Source organism: Ictalurus punctatus, chromosome 9 (genome assembly GCF_001660625.3).
Source record: "Ictalurus punctatus breed USDA103 chromosome 9, Coco_2.0, whole genome shotgun sequence".
Classification (NCBI taxonomy): domain Eukaryota; kingdom Metazoa; phylum Chordata; class Actinopteri; order Siluriformes; family Ictaluridae; genus Ictalurus; species Ictalurus punctatus.
The window spans coordinates 1508348-1528273 of NC_030424.2; the positions used below are offsets into that span (position 1 = coordinate 1508348).

General features: G+C 42.9%; 1 protein-coding gene across 1 annotated transcript in view; it reads left to right on the forward strand.

Moving 5' to 3' along the window:
* The window catches only part of fam184aa (family with sequence similarity 184 member Aa), a 30633-nt gene that overhangs the window by 3141 nt on the left and 7566 nt on the right, over nt 1-19926 (forward strand). Inside the window, exons 3-13 of the mRNA XM_017476420.3 lie at nt 86-221; nt 1799-1980; nt 2227-2412; nt 3359-3481; nt 5752-5913; nt 7758-7879; nt 9041-9191; nt 13826-14038; nt 15914-16067; nt 16159-16286; nt 17857-18041. Of these exons, the coding sequence (XP_017331909.1) occupies nt 86-221; nt 1799-1980; nt 2227-2412; nt 3359-3481; nt 5752-5913; nt 7758-7879; nt 9041-9191; nt 13826-14038; nt 15914-16067; nt 16159-16286; nt 17857-18041 (1742 nt within the window). The remainder of the gene's footprint in view (nt 1-85; nt 222-1798; nt 1981-2226; nt 2413-3358; nt 3482-5751; nt 5914-7757; nt 7880-9040; nt 9192-13825; nt 14039-15913; nt 16068-16158; nt 16287-17856; nt 18042-19926) is intronic.

Genomic DNA, 19926 nt, shown 5'->3' on the forward strand with positions numbered 1-19926 from the left:
CAGTAAATGTATTCTAAGATTTTTTTTTTTAATAGTGCTGAATTAAAGGAATGATATTAAAATGGTGTTTGTTTTCCCGGAATAGGAGTTACATAAGCAGCTGGAGGAGGCCATACAGGACGGAGAGATTTGGGTGATGCAGCTGAAGGATACAGAGTACGAGTTGGAGGGAAGCAGAGATCGAGTGCAACAGCAGGCCACGGAAATCCTCCACAAAGCCAGTAAATGAACTGCCTGAGGGACACAATTAGAGTCCCCTGCAAACGCCCACACACACACACACACACACACACACACACACACACACACACACTCAATCTCATCGAGACAAGATGGATGACAATCCTCTCACCTCGTTCTGCTTATTAATTGCTGTTTGATTATCTCGCTGTTGTGCCTTATTAAGAACTCGGGGATTTTAACTTCAGAGATTTCAGTGGAGTCACTTCATTACATTTACATTACATTACAATACAATAACATTACATTACATTTACATTGTGTTTATTTTCTGCCTCTCACATCCTGTTCAATTAACATCAGTTCACTGCTACTCATCCAAAATGGCGGCATTGATTCATAATTTGGATTATGTTTGGATTTTTTTGTATCTATCTATCTATCTATCTATCTATCTATCTATCTATCTGTCTGTATGTCTGTCTGTCTCTCTGTTTGTCTGAGTCATCTGTCTATCTATCTATCTATCTGTCTGTCTGTCCGAGTCATCTATCTATCTATCTATCTATCTATCTATCTATCTATCTATCTACCGATCTATGGATCTATCTATATACCTATCTGTCTGTCTGTCTGAATCATCTATCTGTCTGTCTGTCTGTCTGTGTTTGTCATCAATCTATCTATCTGTCTGTCTGTCTCTCTGTCTGTCTGTCTGAGTCATCTATCTATCTATCTATCTATCTATCTATCTATCTATCTATCTATCCGTCTGTCTGTCTCTCTGTCTGTCTGTTTGTCTGAGTCATCTGTCTATCTATCTATCTATCTGTCTGTCTGTCCGAGTCATCTATCTATCTATCTATCTATCTATCTGTCTGTCTGTCTGTTTGTCTGAGTCATCTATCTATCTATCTATCTATCTATCTACCGATCTATGGATCTATCTATATACCTATCTGTCTGTCTGTCTGAATCATCTATCTGTCTGTCTGTCTGTCTGTGTTGGTCGTCAATCTATCTATCTGTCTGTCTGTCTGTCTGTCTGTCTCTCTGTCTGTCTGTTTGTCCGAGTCATCTATCTATCTATCTATCTATCCATATGTCTGTCTGTCTGTCTGTCTGTCTGTCTGTTTGTCTGAGTCATCTATCTATCTATCTATCTACCGATCTATGGATCTATCTATATACCTATCTGTCTGTCTGTCTGAATCATCTATCTGTCTGTCTGTCTGTCTGTCTCTCTGTCTGTCTGTTTGTCCGAGTCATCTATCTATCTATCTATCTATCCGTCTGTCTGTCTGTCTGTCTGTTTGTCTGAGTCATCTATCTATCTAACTATCTATCTGTCTGTCTGTCTGTCTGTTTGTCTGAGTCATCTATCTATCTAACTATCTATCTGTCTGTCTGTCTGTCTGTTTGTCTGAGTCACCTATGTATCTATCTATCTATCTATCTATCTATCTATGTCTCTGTCTCTGTTATCTGTCTCTTACAGTATTATGACAGTATTATTTCTTTACTCGTTTCTGCTTTTTAGTGAACGTATATTTAAAGCCAATAATTATTCTGAGTTTATTATGTGTATCTGACAGATTGCCTCTGTGTTCTGTCTCAGGTCAGATCGGCACTCTGCAGGCCACTCAGATGAGTCACGAGGCCACGATTAAGGACCTGCAGCAGGAGCAGAGTCGTCTGAGGGAGAAGATCGTCCAGCTGGAGGAGGAGAAGGACAGACTGCAGAGTCAGAGCCAGGCTTTAGACGAACAGCAGCGCCTGCAGATCCTCAACCTGGAGAAAGTAGGTCATTTTCTTCCTCTCCTATCATCGCACTTTTTATAGACGTCATTAGATATATCACTGCTGGAGCACTAGTCCATCCTCAGCTTTAACTTTAGATATACAGATAATAACAGTGATAGCAAAGTAATGCGTAATCACAGATCGCAGATTATTACAGAGATTACCGATAACAGCGTTAATCAGTTGGTCGTGATTGTGGCCACTTTCCTGGAGCACTGAAGCCCGTCTGTGCTTCGTTCACAGGCCCTGTGTGAGCAGAAGCAAAACTACGAGCTGGATTTGGCTCAGGCTCGGGCTAAATACGAAGAGGAGGCTACTCATGTGAAAGAAGACGAAGCCAAGGTTCTCGAGGAGTTCATGGAGAAGCACAGAGTGCAGTTAGAGAGTGCACACAACGCCGCAGAGAGAGAGAAAACCCAGCTCGTTAACGTACGTGCTCGTATCATTAGGAAGCAAATGTTTTGATGAGCAGAGAACAAAGACTGCACGCATATGGATGAATGGTTTATAGTATGCGAATTATGTGAAGATGAGAAGATAAGATATATGGCAGCTCAGGATGGCTCAGCTGGATGCTGTAATCTATGTATTGATTTTAAAAATGGCTTCCTGGTTTGCTGTCAGAATAAGTTGGGTCCTAAAGCCTGAGTGCATTTATTTCATCAGCTGGAGCAAGGTTGTTGCGTATGTGCGGCGTTAGCTTCGGGAGTGCTAAATGGTTCGGCATTGCGGTTTGAAATGTTCTCCTTTATCTAGTCAGTGTGTTGATTCGTTTGTTTTTTTTTTCTTCTTTCAAAAAGCAGCTCTGAAAAAAGTGCCAGCTGCACAGGTTTACATTAATGCTCCCGTTCCGATACTTTATTGTTTCCGTAGTAACAATTTACCTAGTGCATGGCAGATGCTCTACATAAACAGCTTTGGAAAAACGCTCTCGTTTATACGGTGAGGTTTTCTGTGAGGCGTTTATTTAGGATTTAGGAAAGAAGGAGTCTCCAGTGTGAGTGCTTTGTAATAGTCAGAGGTAAAGTTGTAGCTTGTAAACTAAAGACGGTTAGAAAGGTCAGACGCGGATGTTTTGCAGCAATCACTGCCGCGTCTGAGCCGAGACATCTGAGGGATAATGTGTGCAAGCGAAGGAAAGAAAAGAAAAGAAAGAAAACGCATGATTTCTAATCTCATTAGGTAGGCCATATGCATACCAAGGTCTGATTTGAGAAAACGCCTTCAAGTTCACAGAGGTCTGAAAACATCTGAAACATTCAGGATTAAATAAAGCATTTTCTCTTAACAGTCTTAGACCTGTTCAGTCATCAATACATACCAACCCTTTTTATTATGATGCGTTCGGCGTGTTCACACGTCCCTTTGGTTTCAGGAAATGAAACAGCAGTTTGAGATTCAGCGTCTCTCTCTGGAAGAACAGAGGAGCCGCATGCAGCAGCAGCTGGACACTTTCCGCGAGGAGCTCACTGCCAAACTCAACATTGCCAACCAAGAGGTACGAAAACACACACTACCCTACAGCAAGCATGGTCACTCTCGACTGACCTTTCATAACCATCATAACATACTATTGCCATAATATTGGAACATGTACAAGTGGGTTTTACGGTAATTCTCGTCCATTGTTGGGGTCAAAATACAAGTTATCCAGAGCAGAATCATAATCAAAACAACAAAACTAGGAAAATAGATCGAAGGAAACTTAGGACAAGGCCAGGCTTAGAAACACGACTTTTACACATACGACACTTCATGAACGTACGGTGAAACTGATATGCAGTACAAAGCAACAGGTGAGACTAAGTAACTGGAAGAACAGGAATCTATAACCTTATACATAAGGCAAGTGGAACCAAACTGGAGCAACAGTATATGAGGGTCAGCACAGAGAAATTCAGGATATACAGTAGGTAGCAATTTTCATAAGGTTATTCCTTGTAAGCGGTGCCTTATGGACTTTTATCATTTAAAATGAGTAAACTTGTCATTTTGGTCAATAATGGTTGACCGGAACATATTTTAACTAGCTATATCTCAGGTTTAGTAACGGTGATATTCAACGCTTCAAGGTAGGTGATACGATCTTGAATTTAACCTCGAGGTGCCTCAAATAATCGGCCGAGATACCGAGTCCAGCAGTACGATATACGGTATAACGTGGGGTTAAAACAATAAACGACTAACTAAATAGCCCATTTTCTTTCAGGAAACTTAAAAGTGAAAGGGTCGTACCCATTTCAGTGCTACCCTTGTGGATTTTTTAAGCAATAATACGTTTGATTTTGTGTAAAATGTGTAAAAACTGTTTTTTTATACAACACGTTTATACATTTATACAAGGTATATACAACAGACTCATGTCTTATACTGTCTTTGATGAATAGTTACCATAATAAAGCTGACAGTTGTCTGGGAAGCGGTCTGCCTTTGGGTGAATCCCAAATGACTCTATAATCGCACTGAAACCATTTCCTTGCCTAAGTAGTACACTTGCATAGGGAAGAGAATAGGTAATGACAAAGCTTCTGCTACTAAGTAGAGAATCTTGTGCCTGGCCAAACCTCCCAGAGCTGGATGTATTACTGCCTTGGATGTATGCCCAGTTTCGACGGTGGGTCTGCCAGCCCTTACACCGCCAGATGAATTGCTGTCAGTGAGAAGGTTGTACCAAGGCCCACCTGAGGTTAAATCATGCATGGGAAAAAAAACAGCTCACCCTTTGTGCATAACATAACTGACCGTCAACAAAGCAGTATCTGAGAACTGTCAAGAAAGACTTAAGACCAGGTGGACCACCTCTCAACTTCTGGTTGATAGATATTACAGTGCAGAGCCACTAGTCTTCAGTAATCCTGTAGCGCCAGATTGTCCCCCAGCCTGTGAGGGAAGCCTTTGTGGTGATTATCTTTGTCCGGCATGGAACAACCTCCAACCAGACTCATTCTGCCCTGTACTGCATGTCTCTACTGAGACAGGAACATTTCAGCCCGTGATGATTGGGGTCCAGTTGCAGGTCGATGATCCATGCCTGGAATGCCTGGAGTTCCGTCAATCCTAGAGGAATTTACCGCTACACCTGCTGTAATCAATCCAAGCATTCTCTTCAAAAGCCTATACCACAGGCTGGGCCCCGGCTGAACTTCATTGCCAAGCGTGATAATATCCGTTACAATGGGGTGGAGCATTCTTAGCGATGTCCTGCTTCATGCCTAGGAATAGGGAAATCTGCTCTGGCAATGGGAATATAAAAATAAGAATCACATTGATCCATGGATGTGACCCAGTCCTGATTAGAGAACCTTCAGGAAACAGTTCAACCCCTTCATATTTAAGGAAACCTGGTCAAAACCTGCTATCCTTAAGGCACTGTCTAGAGTCTTCCCTCTGAGTTGGATTTAGGGTACTCAAATGCTTACCAGACGCCTGAGTTTGGCAAGAAAAGTGGCTGGAAGTACTCAGTGGAGTATACTTTAAATAATATTGGCATAGACCTGAACTTTTTAATATCAGACGATAGGACACATTCACCATTGTAGAATGCGGGCTCACACATAGGGGCACCATATATATCAGTCATTCAAGTCCTGGGGATCCTGGGAGTTTCAGGGGTTAGGGGAGGTGGTGGGTAAATAAGCAGACATAGCAGTGTATATTGTCCTGAAATAAATAAAGATATTATGGGGAAAATAAAAACATGTCTAGGTAAGTTTTGTTTCTGTGATGGTTAGGTGATTTTGCTTGCCCTGTTTTTTTGTTTTTTTTTAGGTGTCTTATCTGAAGGAGTTGGTGAGGGAGGGTGAGGCAAACCTGGATTCAGCTGAGAATCACATCTCTCGTCTAAAAGAGAACCAGGAGAAGCTGCTCATCGAGCTGGATGCTGCCAGAGCCAGAGTGAGAGAGACCAGTCATGTTCTGACTGATCTACAGGTATGATCCAGAAAAAATAAAACCTATTCACTCATCTTTGGCATGAAGTCCATGCCAGTCTGATGTTTTGAAGAGCGCTATGTCTGCTAAATCCCTCATACAGTGCTTAGCATACGTATCCACCCTGTTGATGCGAAACCACTAAATTACATCTGGAGAAACCGTCTGCCATCAGATGTCAATTAATGGAAAATTATCAGTCAGTGTTCGGGTTTTAAAGAGCATCCCAAACTTTGACCATCCCATGGAGCACCGTTAAACATGGCATGACTCTGATTAGGGGAGGTCACCCTTCAAAATTCAGTGATTGGGTAAGGAGGTCATTAGTCAGAGAAGCAAGCATAGGCCAAGGGTAACTCTGAAGTTGCTGGAGAGATCCAAATCTCAGATGGAAGCTGTTCACAGGACAACCATCACCAGGACATTCCACAAAGCTGGGCTTTAAAGATTTGGTTTTTACCAAAAGGCATGTTGGAGACTCAGCAGTCATGTGGAAAAAGGATCTCTGGTCTAATAAAACCAACTTTTTGCACTCGGCTTTTAGCAGAAATCCAATACTGCTCATCACCCTGAGAGCACCATCCTTACAGTGAAGCATGGTGGTGGTAGCGTCACGTCACAGGAGACTGGAGAACTTGTCAGGGTTGAAAACAACAGAAAACCTGTTTGTTTTTTATGGCCCAGTCATTCTACCCAGGCCAGAATGTCTATGGGAAGACTTCATAACTGCTGTTCACTAATGGTCTCCACAAAATCTGACAGAACTTGAGCGGTTTTGGCGAGAATAATGGGCAGAAATATCAGTATCCAGATGTGCACAGCTGATGGATATATCCCAGTAGAGCTATCATTGCAACCAAACGTTGGTAGAACTAACTTGTGCATAAATGGCCGTTACAGTTCACTTCAATATGATGTCATTATGTATGTAAATAGACATTCCAAGGGCTCTCCATAGAACAGTGACTAGTTCTAGTGGGTTTAGTTGTTTGTTTTTTTACTCTAGTTCCCTTGTAGAATATTGTTTTTGGCGTCGACCTTATAGCTGTCCCTGAATATTGTTAATAAATAAATCTGCCTGCAGCCACGCCATCTGCTCATCTTCTAACCACTGCTACGACTGTTCTCTCGAATAAACGCATGTTGTGTATGCACTTGTCTCACCTCGATCCTGCACCTGCAACACTACATGTTCATAAAGACCCTACGCCTTAACGTTTATGAATTGACGTTTACGTTTATCAAACGCTTTTAACCACAAACAACATCCTAGTTGACCCGATCGACCTCCGCGCCGTATCCGGTCCGACAGAGCCGTGAAAGTAGCCGACCGATACAGCTGCTACACGAATACGTTTCCAGCAAGAAGACGGAAACACGAGCAAGATCCGTATCCGTAGGAATAGAACAATATGACTCAGGAGTGCTGAATGCGTTACTCGCACAGCAGTCAGTTGAACCGGGAATAATTTGGTCGCTCATGAAGAAAAACATGATTTGAATACATAGTGACTCATTTGTGGCAGGAAAAAAAAAAATCAATGTCAGTACGTATTCATATTAACTTCACAGCGCAGCTGGGCAGCACACCACCGCGTGGTGAACAATGCTGCGTTCGAAAAAGCAAAATTAAGCCCTATTCAGTTGTGAATGTGGCCCAGGATGCTAATTTTCTTCCATATGTCCAGGCTTAGCATGCGGAAAACAAATGTTTCTAATGATTCCTGTGTGCAATCAACTGTAATCACTCTGTCTTTTGCGATAATGATCCATTATACACACGCACACACACACACACACACACACACACACACACACACACACATGGCTGTTGTTTTTCACAGGAAGAAATCGAAAGGCAGAAGCAGCAGCACGAGGCCAGGATCATTGCCATCAAAGCTGAGGAGAAGCAGAAAATGGATAAAATCACCAAGGAGCTCGATCACAAGTGGACGGATGCTCTGAGGTAGTGTAACCAGGATGCACGCCGCAGAGATGTCTCATAGATAAGGTGATGGATCGGAATTTCGGCTTTCGTTTCCTGATATTTACATGTAGCTGTGTTAAACAGCTTGAAGGAGCTGGAGAGATCCACATCTCAGATAGAAGCTGTTCACAGGACAACCATAACCTGGACATTCTACAATGCTGGGTTCATGGAAGTGTGGTGAGACAGAAAAAGAAAAAAAAAACATTAGACATTTGGGGTTTGCCAGAAGGCATGTTGGAGACTCAGCAGTCATGTGGAAAAAGTTTCTCTGTTTGGATGAAATCAAACGAGAGCTTTTTTGAACTTTGGCGTGAATCCAATACTGCTCGTCATCCTTACAGTGAAGCGTGGTGGTGGTCGTGTTATGAATGCTTTTCACAGGGAGGGACTGGGACATTGGTCAGAGTTTGAAAGCTAGACGTATTGACATGAATACTAGCAACCCTAAAAGAAAACCTGTTCCAGTTTGCCTTGAGAGACTTGAGATGAACGCCATTTGCAATCCAGGCCTCCTCGCCTGTCATCAGTTCCTGACCTCACTAATGCTCTTGTGGCTGAATGAGCTGAATGAGCACAAATCCCCACAGACATGTTCCAAAAAAAATGTTGTGGAAAGCTTTTCCTGGAAAAGTGAAGGTTAGGTGTCCACAAAACTTTGCCTATATATATATTGTATATTACACTGCTTCAACAGTGTGTACTACATTGATGACTTATTTTTGAATCCCCATCATGTTCTTCTTACATTCGTACATAGATTCCTCTGGTTCCAGGTAGACCGTGTAATTTTATTGAGGTACATTTATTTGGTTTACTGACTTCAAGCCTAGGTTCAAATCTGAGCTGGAGTCACTGTCTCTGTTGAGTTTCCTGCTTTCCCAGTGTCGTCATTGGTTTCCTCTGGGTTCTCTGGTTTCCTCCAACCTCCCAAAAACAAGCCTGTAGGTTGACTGGATCATTTCTTTAGAGATAAAAGCCGGAATTAATTCAAAGTAATTATTGTTTGCCGACTGGTCCATCTAACACTTATATACTATTGCTTGGTTGATCTATACAAGGAATAATTGGATAATGATGTTAAGATGAAGAATGTGTGTGTGTGCGCGTGCGCGTGTGTGTGTGTGTGTGTGTGTTCAGAGCCGAGCTGAAGACGCTAAAAGAGGAGCTGACAGATGAATACGAGGCTGATAAACAGGCGGCGCTCAGCCAGCTATCTCAGCAGAGAGATGTGGAGATCATGGCAGCCAGAGAGAGCTGGCAGAGGAGGGTGGAGGATCTCCTGGAGCAGGTAGCGCACACACAGAAAGTGTGTCATTTGTCTTAATTTGCCTCGATTTGCTTCAGGTTGTCACGGTGTGGTCTGACGTCCATGTGAAGGAGCAGCATCACAACACATCTGTGCTGATGAGTCACTGCTTGCTATAAATAAGTGAGATTAATAACGCGAAGCCGCCGTTATTCTATGTATAACCCGATCGCCATGACGTATATGTCAATTTCTGGCAAACGTCACGTGACAGTCAGCAGGTCAGTAAGTAAGAGATGACGGCCAACGAAGTGTTATAAGAAGATAATGAAGAAAAACAACAAGGGACTGTTATTTTCTCATATCAGGGAACGGGTACGTTATCGCACCACGTTCTAATCATTTTTACTTAATTACATTTTCATGCACTGCAAAGCTCTTTCCTTTCCTTTCTGAAAACCAGAGGGGCACGGTGGCGTAGCGGTTAGCACGATTGCCTGGCATCTCCACAGTTGGGTTTTTGACTCCGCCCTCCACCCTGTGTGCATGGAGTTTGTGTGTGCTCCCTGTGCTTTGCGGGTTTCCTCCGGGTATTCCGGTTTCCTCATCCAGTCCGAAGACATGCACGGTAGACTGACTGGCATTTCCAAATTTCCAAATCCATAGCGTGTGAATGTGTGTACGATCGTGCCCTGGGATGTGTCGGCACACTGCGTCCCGAGTTCCCTGGGATACCCGAGGCCCTTGGCTCACCCGTGACTGTGTGTAGGATTGGCAGTATGGAAAATGGATGGATGGATGGAGCTCAAAAACTGAATAATGCTCTACAGCAGGGCTCTTCAATCTTATCCACAGAAAGGACTTGTGTGGCTGCAGGCTTTCTTTCCACCTAAACAGGAGCCGTGCCTGATTCCACCGCTTTAATTAATTCATCTTGGTCGCCAATCAACTATTAAGTTCTCTTCCTATTTGTTTGGAATGAAAGCCTGTAGCCACACAGGCCCTTCACTGACATGATTGAAGACCTCTGCTTCAGGGAGCAAAATTGGCTGTGCTCTGTGGCTGGAAGGGAAGGCATTACTCTCTCTCTCTCTCTCTCTCTCTCGTTCGCTCTCTCTCCTCTGTCAATCACAGCGACACTAGCACAATCGCCGGCCATGTGCGAGTTCATGTAGGTGGGACATTGTGGGTAGATGCAGTTGGATGGCTTGATGTTAGCCTTCACCCTCTCTATTTGGTAGCTATACTATGATAGTGTTGAGCAAATTTTATTCATTTTTATCGCATGTTTTCTCTCCCCCCCCCCCCCCCCCCCAAATATAAACCTGATCAGTTGATGCTCTGGACCCATCAGTGGCTCACGTCTTTGTTATTGACTATCCTCTGGTGTCTCCAAAAATAGTCCACTGTTATTTTTAATCCCACCCACTTTCACAGTACTGTGCAAAAGTTGTAGCCGCCCTATTTTTTTTTTTTTTTTCGAGTACAAACCGTCTACATTATCGAGTCAATACAAAAAAAAAAAAAAAAAAACGTTTTAGATTCCCAAACATTAGTTTTCCAGCACAAAATGAAATGGTACAGAAAAATGTTTGGATGTCAGTGAAGAAAGCAGCATGTTAAGTGGTAAGAGACCACTTTTCAGACAAAAAACAAAAAAACAAAACAAAAACATAATGAAGGCTGGTGGGTTTCGCTGTAGAAATAAGAAGCGAGTACGACAGTCAGAGTCTGGTCGGTTCTGCAAGATGCTGAGTAAAACTTGCAGCTCATTTCCTTATAAAACGTACACGATTGTGCTGATTCCAAAGGAAACAATTGTGTGTGAAAACTGGTGTATGACAGCTCTGATTATGTGTGCGTGTGTGTGTCTGATTCAGTCTGCGGTGTGAGTTTTGTCCTCTGTAATTTCTCCGTCCCACATCTCAAGCAGACGCCTGTATTAAGTGCCTGCTGGCAGACAACATGCTGTAATTCAGCCCTCACTTAGACATTAATCCAAAATGAAGTTCTATTTGGAGCTCAGATGTTGTCAGGGATTAGCCGACATTTTGTCAGGATACGCCAACAGCCCAGTGACCCAGCGTGGGGTAACATAAATAAAACTGAAGTCAAATATTTCACCGGGCAGCACCGATCTCAAAGCATTCGGCGGTGCACGATTTCCGTTGGCGGTGCGTTTATCTCACAAAGTAACATGAAGGAATACAGTATGACAGCTTGTCCACTGAACTATCTCGGCCTGTCATTTAGGAGAAGTGAAAAGCTGCTGGCTCAAATATCTGCCCATAGCATAGCTCTGCTGTCGTCTTTGAGATTGCGTTCAGTTCTTTTGGGGTTTTTTTTTTTCCTCCTTCATTCCACTAAAAGTACAATCCTTTGATGTTTTTTTTTTTTTCTTTTTCAAGTAATAGAAAGTCCATATTTTCCCCCGCTCAGTCCTTAATGGTTTACTATTCGTTATATTCTCGAACTTGTAGTCTATAGTGCAAAGCATTGTCAGTTAATAAGATGAAGAAGGAGAAAAAGAACCAGAGTGCTCAAATTCCTCTGTCTCCTTACATAGTCTTTCTATAGTTGGCACTTCCGTCCTCTTTATTGCCATTGTGTTACAATAAGTCAACTATCGGAGGACTGTCTGATCATTTTTGCCTTATATACAGTAGCGTTATTTTCTGCATGTGGTGCTAGATCACGATTCCCAATTAGATAAACCATCATCAGATCGTACGGGCTACAACAAAACACCTTTGGTAAATTGTTGGCTGTTATACTCTCTACGCACTTCACGAGAACCATTTCAACCAAGAAAACTTGCTAAATAACTATATAACAATACGTGCTCCAGACAAAGCGGCAAGTCTTAGCTAGCTGCCTCCCTGCTAAAAGGATGTCGGGCTAGCATTACGAAACTCCACGTCTTCGCCTATAGCTGTAGAACCTTAATTATTTTGTTATTAGACCATCTCCGTGACTTGCTATCTTTCTTTTTCTGGATTCCAGACAGGTAAGCCAGCTTCATTTTTGAAATGGGCAGCAATTCCAAAGAATCTTGCACATAAGTCCCATATGCTAGTGAGATGGGGTCTCCTTTAATGGGGTTCCTGGTGCACATTACCCATCAGAAGTTTTGTTGGACATCTGTACCTCTGGAGATCTACCTTCTTGAAGACTTTAGCTCCAACCATGATCGTGCCCACCTGACCTTCTAATCACTGCGTTAAGAAGTTCTTGATCGGCTAAAACAGGTGTGTTAGAGTTTGGTTTGGGATCAAACCTGCAGGACGGTAGATCTCAAGATAGATGGTTGGTGAACACTGGGCGAACACATTTAGCTATGATTATTTCCCTCTAGCTTTCTAGACAACAAACAAATGTTGCTTGGCGTGTGCCTTTTATATAACCCGATATGGATCCTACTCAAGCCATACACTGATATGTGTAACCACATTATCCCATTTTTTGCCCCACACTAGTGAAACCGTTGAGTCTAACCTGGCCACACCCTTGTAAAAGATCTACGCCCTTCTCAACAGCGGCGCTCTAGTGGTTCTGGGGGGAAAAAAATGTTCCTCACAACATAATCACTGAGCTAGCAGTGCCAGATTAAAATATGATATACCGAAGTGATTTCCTGAAACTGAGCTACAGTAGATGAAACTGCAAAGAAATCTGATTTATTTATTTTTTTTCCTCCTAAGGATCTGGATATTGCATCTTGGTTCTTGCAGGATGTAATTTAGTTCCATGTTATTAACGAGATGCGCGGATCCGCAGGCCGTAATCCCGTTTTTATCTCCGAGGAGCTCTGTTTTTTCAGGTGGCCCTGCAGATATTACGTAAATCCCTCCAGCTATTTTTAAGTCGTCCGAGTGCATCTCGGTGTTTTAGAAAGGACGGAATGAATCTTTTATAAGCGCCGTGAGCCGTTAAGGTCCAGGCACCTGCTCTCTTTACTTTTGAATCTCATCTTGCACAAGGGTGCGTGTAAAAGCGTGGATCGATTTCTACAAGGACAGACATGATGGCGTGATCAGATGGTCAGGTCTGGCGTTGTGAGTCATGTCGTAAACCGCGTTATGTAAGCCACTCAGAGTTTCATCTACAGGATGTAAAGGCCTTCTACTGGGTGGAGGGGAAAAAAATGAATGATCCTGTTACCTAGAGGAAATAAAAATGAAGTGTCTCTTTGACCCAGGTTGTTTCTTTAAATTATTCATCAACTTTCAAAGATACGTCAAAGACATCCTAAATGTCGGGCACGGACACAGTTTGGAAGCAAGTGTATGGTTTTATTGACAGAAAGAGACAGGCAAACCAAAAAGAAAAATCTACAGACAGGTCGAGTATGAGGTAATCAGCAGACGGGTGTAACTAGTCTAGACAGAAAATCAATCAACAGTACAGTCAGGGATAATACCGAAAAAGCGTGTACACAAACAAAAGGCTCGGTAACGTGACTAGTGGAACGAAAGTGGCAAGACTTCGCAAAAACTACTGATGTTATGCTGGGAACTGGAGCTTCAAAATGTGTATGGAGAAATTAGGGTACTTTTAGCTTAGTGCTGATGTGTCTGAGGGCCAGGGAACTAGAATGAAGTAGCAGATCATGTGATGGGTCATGTGATCTGGGAGTTCGTGTTGGTGGAGTAGATTTGTGTGTGTGTGTGTGATAGATCTCCTTACTGAAGCAAAGTCTGGAGCTGCAGCTCTCGCAGTCGAACAGCGCTCTGCAGCAGCTGCAGTCTCAGTTCACTCAGGAGCGACAGCACTTGGCCCAGGAGCTGCACAAGTTAGCTCTGGAGCATCAACAACGAGAGCGCCACCTGCAGGATGCCCACTGCTGTACCATGCAGGACCTGGAGGAGGCGCGCCAGCTCGAGCTTAGGGTAAGCACTGACAACACACATACACACACAGGGACTCCTCTCTACACACAACACTAAAGGAGCTTCTTTTCTCACTCACCGTGTCATCAAACATCAAATGCAAGCTCAAAGTCCCAGAATGCAACGGAGATACATAACGTAGTGGGTTTCGACGGAGGTGTTAGCGTAAAAGTCGAACGGCTGGAGGCTGATCTGTTCGTACAGAGTAGAGTGTACAGGTGAGAGAGCTGGACGGGTTAAAGCGCCGCCGCATCGTTCTGTTTAGGTAAAGTTCAAGCAAGGGAATTTGTCAAGAAATTCAGAGACGAGACACAGAAGTTTGGGAACCATGATGTACCTCTAGCAAAGTGATGGAAAGGCCAAAGTGTGGAGAAAGAAAGGATCTGCTCATGATCTAAAACAAACAAGCTCATCTGTGAAACATGGTGGAGGTAGTGTCATGGCTTGGGATCGTATGGCTGCTTCTGGAACATTCTCACTAATCTATATTGATGATGGAAGTCATGATGGTAGCAGCAAGGAATTCAGAAGTCTACAGGAACGTTCTGTCTGCCCAATTACAGAGAAATGCATCGAAATTAATAGGGAGGAACTTCATCATGCAGCAAAACACACTGCCAGCTCAACAAAGGTCTTCATCAGGGTGAAATAGTGGAAGGTTTTAGACTGGCCAAGTCAATCACCAGACCTTGACCCAACTGAACAGCGTTTCACCTCATCTCAAACCCAGATATCTTTGGTATATAGCGCAAACAAATGAACTGGCCTTGCTGTTCCAATACTTTTGGAAGGGACCGTAGATTTAAGAAGCAAATACGTCTGTATGTTGATTGAACTAAAGGAAATACTTATTTCTAACTCATTTAAAGACAAGAAGTGCTAATATGTTTACAGTTCATGCTACGAACAGCCATGTCGATTTGACGTCACTCGCTGAACTCGGATTTCTTTCCGAATTCCCAAGTAGGAATTCCGAGTTCCGGGCATCTTCTTTGCTTTCGGTTCTTTGGTCGGAGGTCGAAAAACTACGAGCTATGACCTTTAATCAAATGCAGCACAGTGAATTTTTTCCTTTGCTGCATTTTTCCATGCAGTAAAAGAGAGATTTCTGGTCCGTTCTATCGCCTTTCGGAACGTCGCAGCTTATCGAAACCGTGCCGGTGTAGTTGATGATGAAATGAGTCTGGAGGAAAGCAGAAAGGATCACGCAGAGCACCTGAGGGCTTTTTTTCTCAATCTGGTGGTCGAGACAGTCCTTTCTTTAAGCTGCTTTTGGCTCGGATTACCGACAAATAAATATATTAAGAAACGAATATAGCAGATTGGTAGCGTTCATCTCATAACGCTTGTGCATATCGTAACGCAGGCCTCGGATGGCCTGTTTTTTGGGCTTTTGTGGGTGGACTGTGGGATGCGCTCGGTTAAAATAGAGCAGATACTCAGCAGGCATTCGGCACTGCAAAGCGCGAGAAACGGATTTGTCACGATTGGTTACGTAATGAAAAGTAGGCACAGTGTTTCTGTAATGTTGTGTTCCCTGTCATCTGCGTGTTTGTCTGCTACAAGGCAGATCACAGGTTTACGGTAACGTTCTTATACGCTACCGTTTCTAGAGCAACGACTACTTCTTTCACAAGGCGAACGGATTTTTTTTTTTTTTTAAATTGTCATTGTAACATCGATCGATTATTTTCCTATAACCGCACGTCCTGAAGTGTTTTACTGCTTGGGGACATCGTAGCGTTAACGAATCAGAATTCGATCAAGGTGACTCGGTCCAAGCTAGAGTTAATACGATTAATACTGATGGAGTAACACTTACGGTTGTGCTCGGTGTGTGCGCATGTGTGTGTGTGTGTGTGTGTGTGTGTGTAGGAGCTGGAGGACCGGCTGAAGCAGGAGCAGCGTGAGGAGCTGCACGGGCTGAGAGAAGCCCACAGACAGACGCTGGAGATTTTGCAGCAACAGTCTGATCAGGAGCTCCAAACTCTGCGCTTCGAGCTTGAAGATGAGGGAAAGGCCATGCTGGGTATGATTTAACACACATACGTGGTTTTGGAAACTAACTGTATCTAAATACCTGCATTTGTGTGTTTCACGTGTGTGTGTGTGTGCTGTAGCCTCTCTGCGATCGGAGCTGAATCACCTGCATGCTACAGCTATTGAGCACCTGAGACAGAAACACCTGCAAGAAAACACAGTGGCCAAAAGAGAGCTGGACAAAACAGTGGAGTGCTGCAAACAGCATGTAAGTGAGACACACACACACACACACACACACACACACACACCTTTATACCTACTCATGCACTTCTCACACACTACAAACAGCAGAGATCTAAGCAAATCTGCTAGAAACTGAAAAATAAATATCGTTCATTACACAATCGTGCTGCTGAATTCTCAACTCTGATTGGTCACGTCACATTTGTCACGTCTGTTCCCCCAGGAACAGAAACGATTAGTTCACGTCTCGGGTCTTCGGGTTCGAGTCGTCCGTTCGTCATGTGACCGCCCCACAGGCTGAACGCAGCGGGGATGTGAAGAACGTGACAGACGAAGACTCGAGACGTGAACTAATCGTCTCTGTTTCCTGTACAGAACCTGTATGCGGGTGCTGCAGCGCATGCGCGGTCAAAAACCACCGAATCGCTCTCCGGGACGACTCCCTGTCCCCGAGTCATATTAAAGATCCGTTCAAGATGAACGAATCGTTCATCGCTAATCGTCACGTATCGTCCGTTTATGTAAAGGCTCAGCCTGTGTAAGTTGTTACTCCGGAAATGGTAATACGTCAGAGTAAGAGCATCAATACCAGGCGTAACATTTCGAGAAAATTACTCAACACCTTTTAACCAATCACATCAGAGAATCATGAATTAGACACGCCCACCTTTTTTTTTTTTTTTTTTTTTTTTTTTTTCTCTTCTTCCACTTTTTACATTGTCGTGACACCAAAACAACGATAGTACACGTAGTTTGTCAGAAACAAATGCTAGTAAAGAAACACAGTTAGGTTTTTGGACCTGCGTTTATAATATTTCATGAAAGACGACAGGGATACATAAAATCGCATAAAGAGATGATGTTTAGTGGCGAAGACATGCAAGCTGATTCCGTTCCGGTTTTACAGAGAGGTACTGTAGATTCCCAAATACAGAAAGAAACGGAAACACAAAGCTGTGATGAATCTTCCTGGCTGGATTTATTAAAAACCGGAAGATGCGACACTCCGAGCGAAGCTGGGAAATAAACGAGGCTGTCACGTACAGGTAGCAGCCGCAGGAGCCTGAGCTCGCGCGTGACAGTGATGAATTTGTTACGTGGATAAGCCCCACTTTACCGGAAAGTGAGCAATGAAAATGAAGAATAGGAGAAGTCAGCGTCCTTCGCACGTTTCCGTTTTCACATTAATCTTACGTTCCCGGTTTGCTTCACCATTTCGCTCTTATTCCTTCTGTCCTTCGTTCCTGTGCAGCTACAATATTAATAATCCAGCACAGTGCTTAGCTGTTTCGCTTCACCTGCCTGTTTAATATTCTTACATAAGCAGGTTCGGGAAAAAAATTCTGTCGAATCGGTGAAGTGTACCGAGCTGTGCTATTTATGTTTTTCATCTAAGCTGAATTTGGATTTTCAGGTTGCGCTCTAGTTCTATATTTAACACCCTCATTTACGTCCTAGGAGGCAAGGCTGTTGAAAGATGTAAACAAAATACGCAATATTTTCAGGGGGGGAAAAAAACAGTGCAGCATTCAGATCAGATTTTATTCGTCTTATGTGGACGATTACGGTTATTTCCTGATGCTGAATTTCAGGAGCAGGACCTGCTGACTCGGCTCTCGGACCTGCAGCAGGAGGCGACCTGCAGGAAGAACCGGGTCACAGATTTGGACCACGAGATTCACTCTCTGAACGAAACCATCAGCACGCTGACCAAAGAGCTGGAGCTGAAGGGGAAAGAAGTTCTGCGTGTCCGCAGCGAAGCCAATCTGCACATCAGGTCTGATTACTGAGCATTAATCCAGCACACACTTACATATAAATAACACTAGGGCTCTTAACTGTTTGTTTGTTTGTTTGTTTGTTTGTTTGTTGTTGGGTTTTTTTAAATGATTTTGGATTTTCTCTTAACGTCACGCGTAGCTCTTTGATGTAAATAATGATGAAGCTTGCAGCAGCTGCTTTATTTGCTAATTGCTTTGCAACGTATCAGCACTGAGAACGGCTTAACAATATACAGGCGCACACGTACGCATAGCAAGTCCACGCGCCATTCATTAAGCATCGCTGGAACAAATGTTTGGAGCAAGACAACAAATGTTTTCCTTCTCAGACCGAGTGAATCATTTTACAGTTCGCTCTCAGCTTTCCTACGTTCTTTCTCCCTTTTTTCTTCTTCTACAGACTCGCTTCAGAATGCACCCGTGAGGTCATACGGTACAACGTTTGTGGTCATTGGTAACAGCCAATAAGGAGGACTTTATGCGTTTTATGTGTGAGTGCAAATCCAGCGAGAAATTCCGCAAAGAAACGAATCCAAATCACGATTTTGTTACGATTTTTTCCACAAATCTACTCTTTGTGTCTAAGTTTAATAAATAATATAATAATAATAATAATAATAATAATAATAATAAGTATGAGAAGAGAAACTAACCAGAGTTAAACACAGAACAGGTGAACACTGTCAGATAACAAACCAGGGACAGGGCAGGGAAAAGTTAAAGTTACAGCTAGAATAAACTGACTAGACCGTGTAAACTGTGTTCGTCGTCCATTTCCGTTTCAATTACACTTGAGAAAACGGGAGTGCTGTACAGCGGATAAACAACACGAGTGAAATTAAATGTTTTTATTGCTTCCCGGCAAAGGAAAGCACAAATTTGCAAGTCTAGCATGTGTGTGGTGGAGTAATTTAGTTGAAAGGCTATTTTTCTTGATAAATAAATAAATAAATAAATAATCCTCTCCAGCAGTGCAGCCATAAAGGGTAATACAGCAGACATTAGGAGGGCAGAGGAAGTGATTTTCTCTGGCAGGCCCGAGGCGGAGAGAAGTGGTGAAACGCTCTCTCTCTCTCTCTCTCTCTCTCTCTCTCTCTCTCTCTCTCTCTCTCTCTCTGTAGCCGATTTTACTCCGTCTGTACTCAGGAATAAACCGCACAGCAGAGACCAATAAACACATTTCCTCCACACTTCTATTGACCGAACGAGGAGGTATTAAGTTATAATTGTCTGTACAATCCTAAAGTGAAATTCAGAAATCGTGGAAAATTCGCCAGCTGGAATGAATGCCCCAGCTTTAATAGTGCGTAAAAGTCTGAACACACACACACACACAATTCTTTTTACACTACCAGTTTTCATTATTTAGAAATGTCACCCAACGATTTTCCTTCGGCACGGTGAATTTCTTTCTCTCCTTCTGTGCTCACAAATTTTTATTAGTGACTCGCTCCATTTATTAAAATTGAATTACGAGACTGCGTGGCATTGTGTTACCTTTAAACAGCTCGAAATCGTATTATATTGAATTCTTGAGTGCATTCAGATGAATCTTTCAGACATCTGACCACCGCATTATCGCTCAGTCCCAGAAAAGAAGCGCCCTCACACACACACACACACACACACACACACACACACACACACCCCTAGTTGTTTGGCAAATTCTGTTTTCATGCAAGTTTTTTTTTTTTCTTTCAAGTTACAATTAAGCTTTGCAATAAATACTGAAATCCTGATCAGATTATTTCTTTTGGCTGGCATTGTATTGTATTTTTTTAATTATTTTTTTTAATTAGCCTATTAGGCATGTTAATCTGTGTTCATTTTATTTTATTGTCTTATTTATAGATTTTAAATTTTTTGCGCCATTTAGAAATC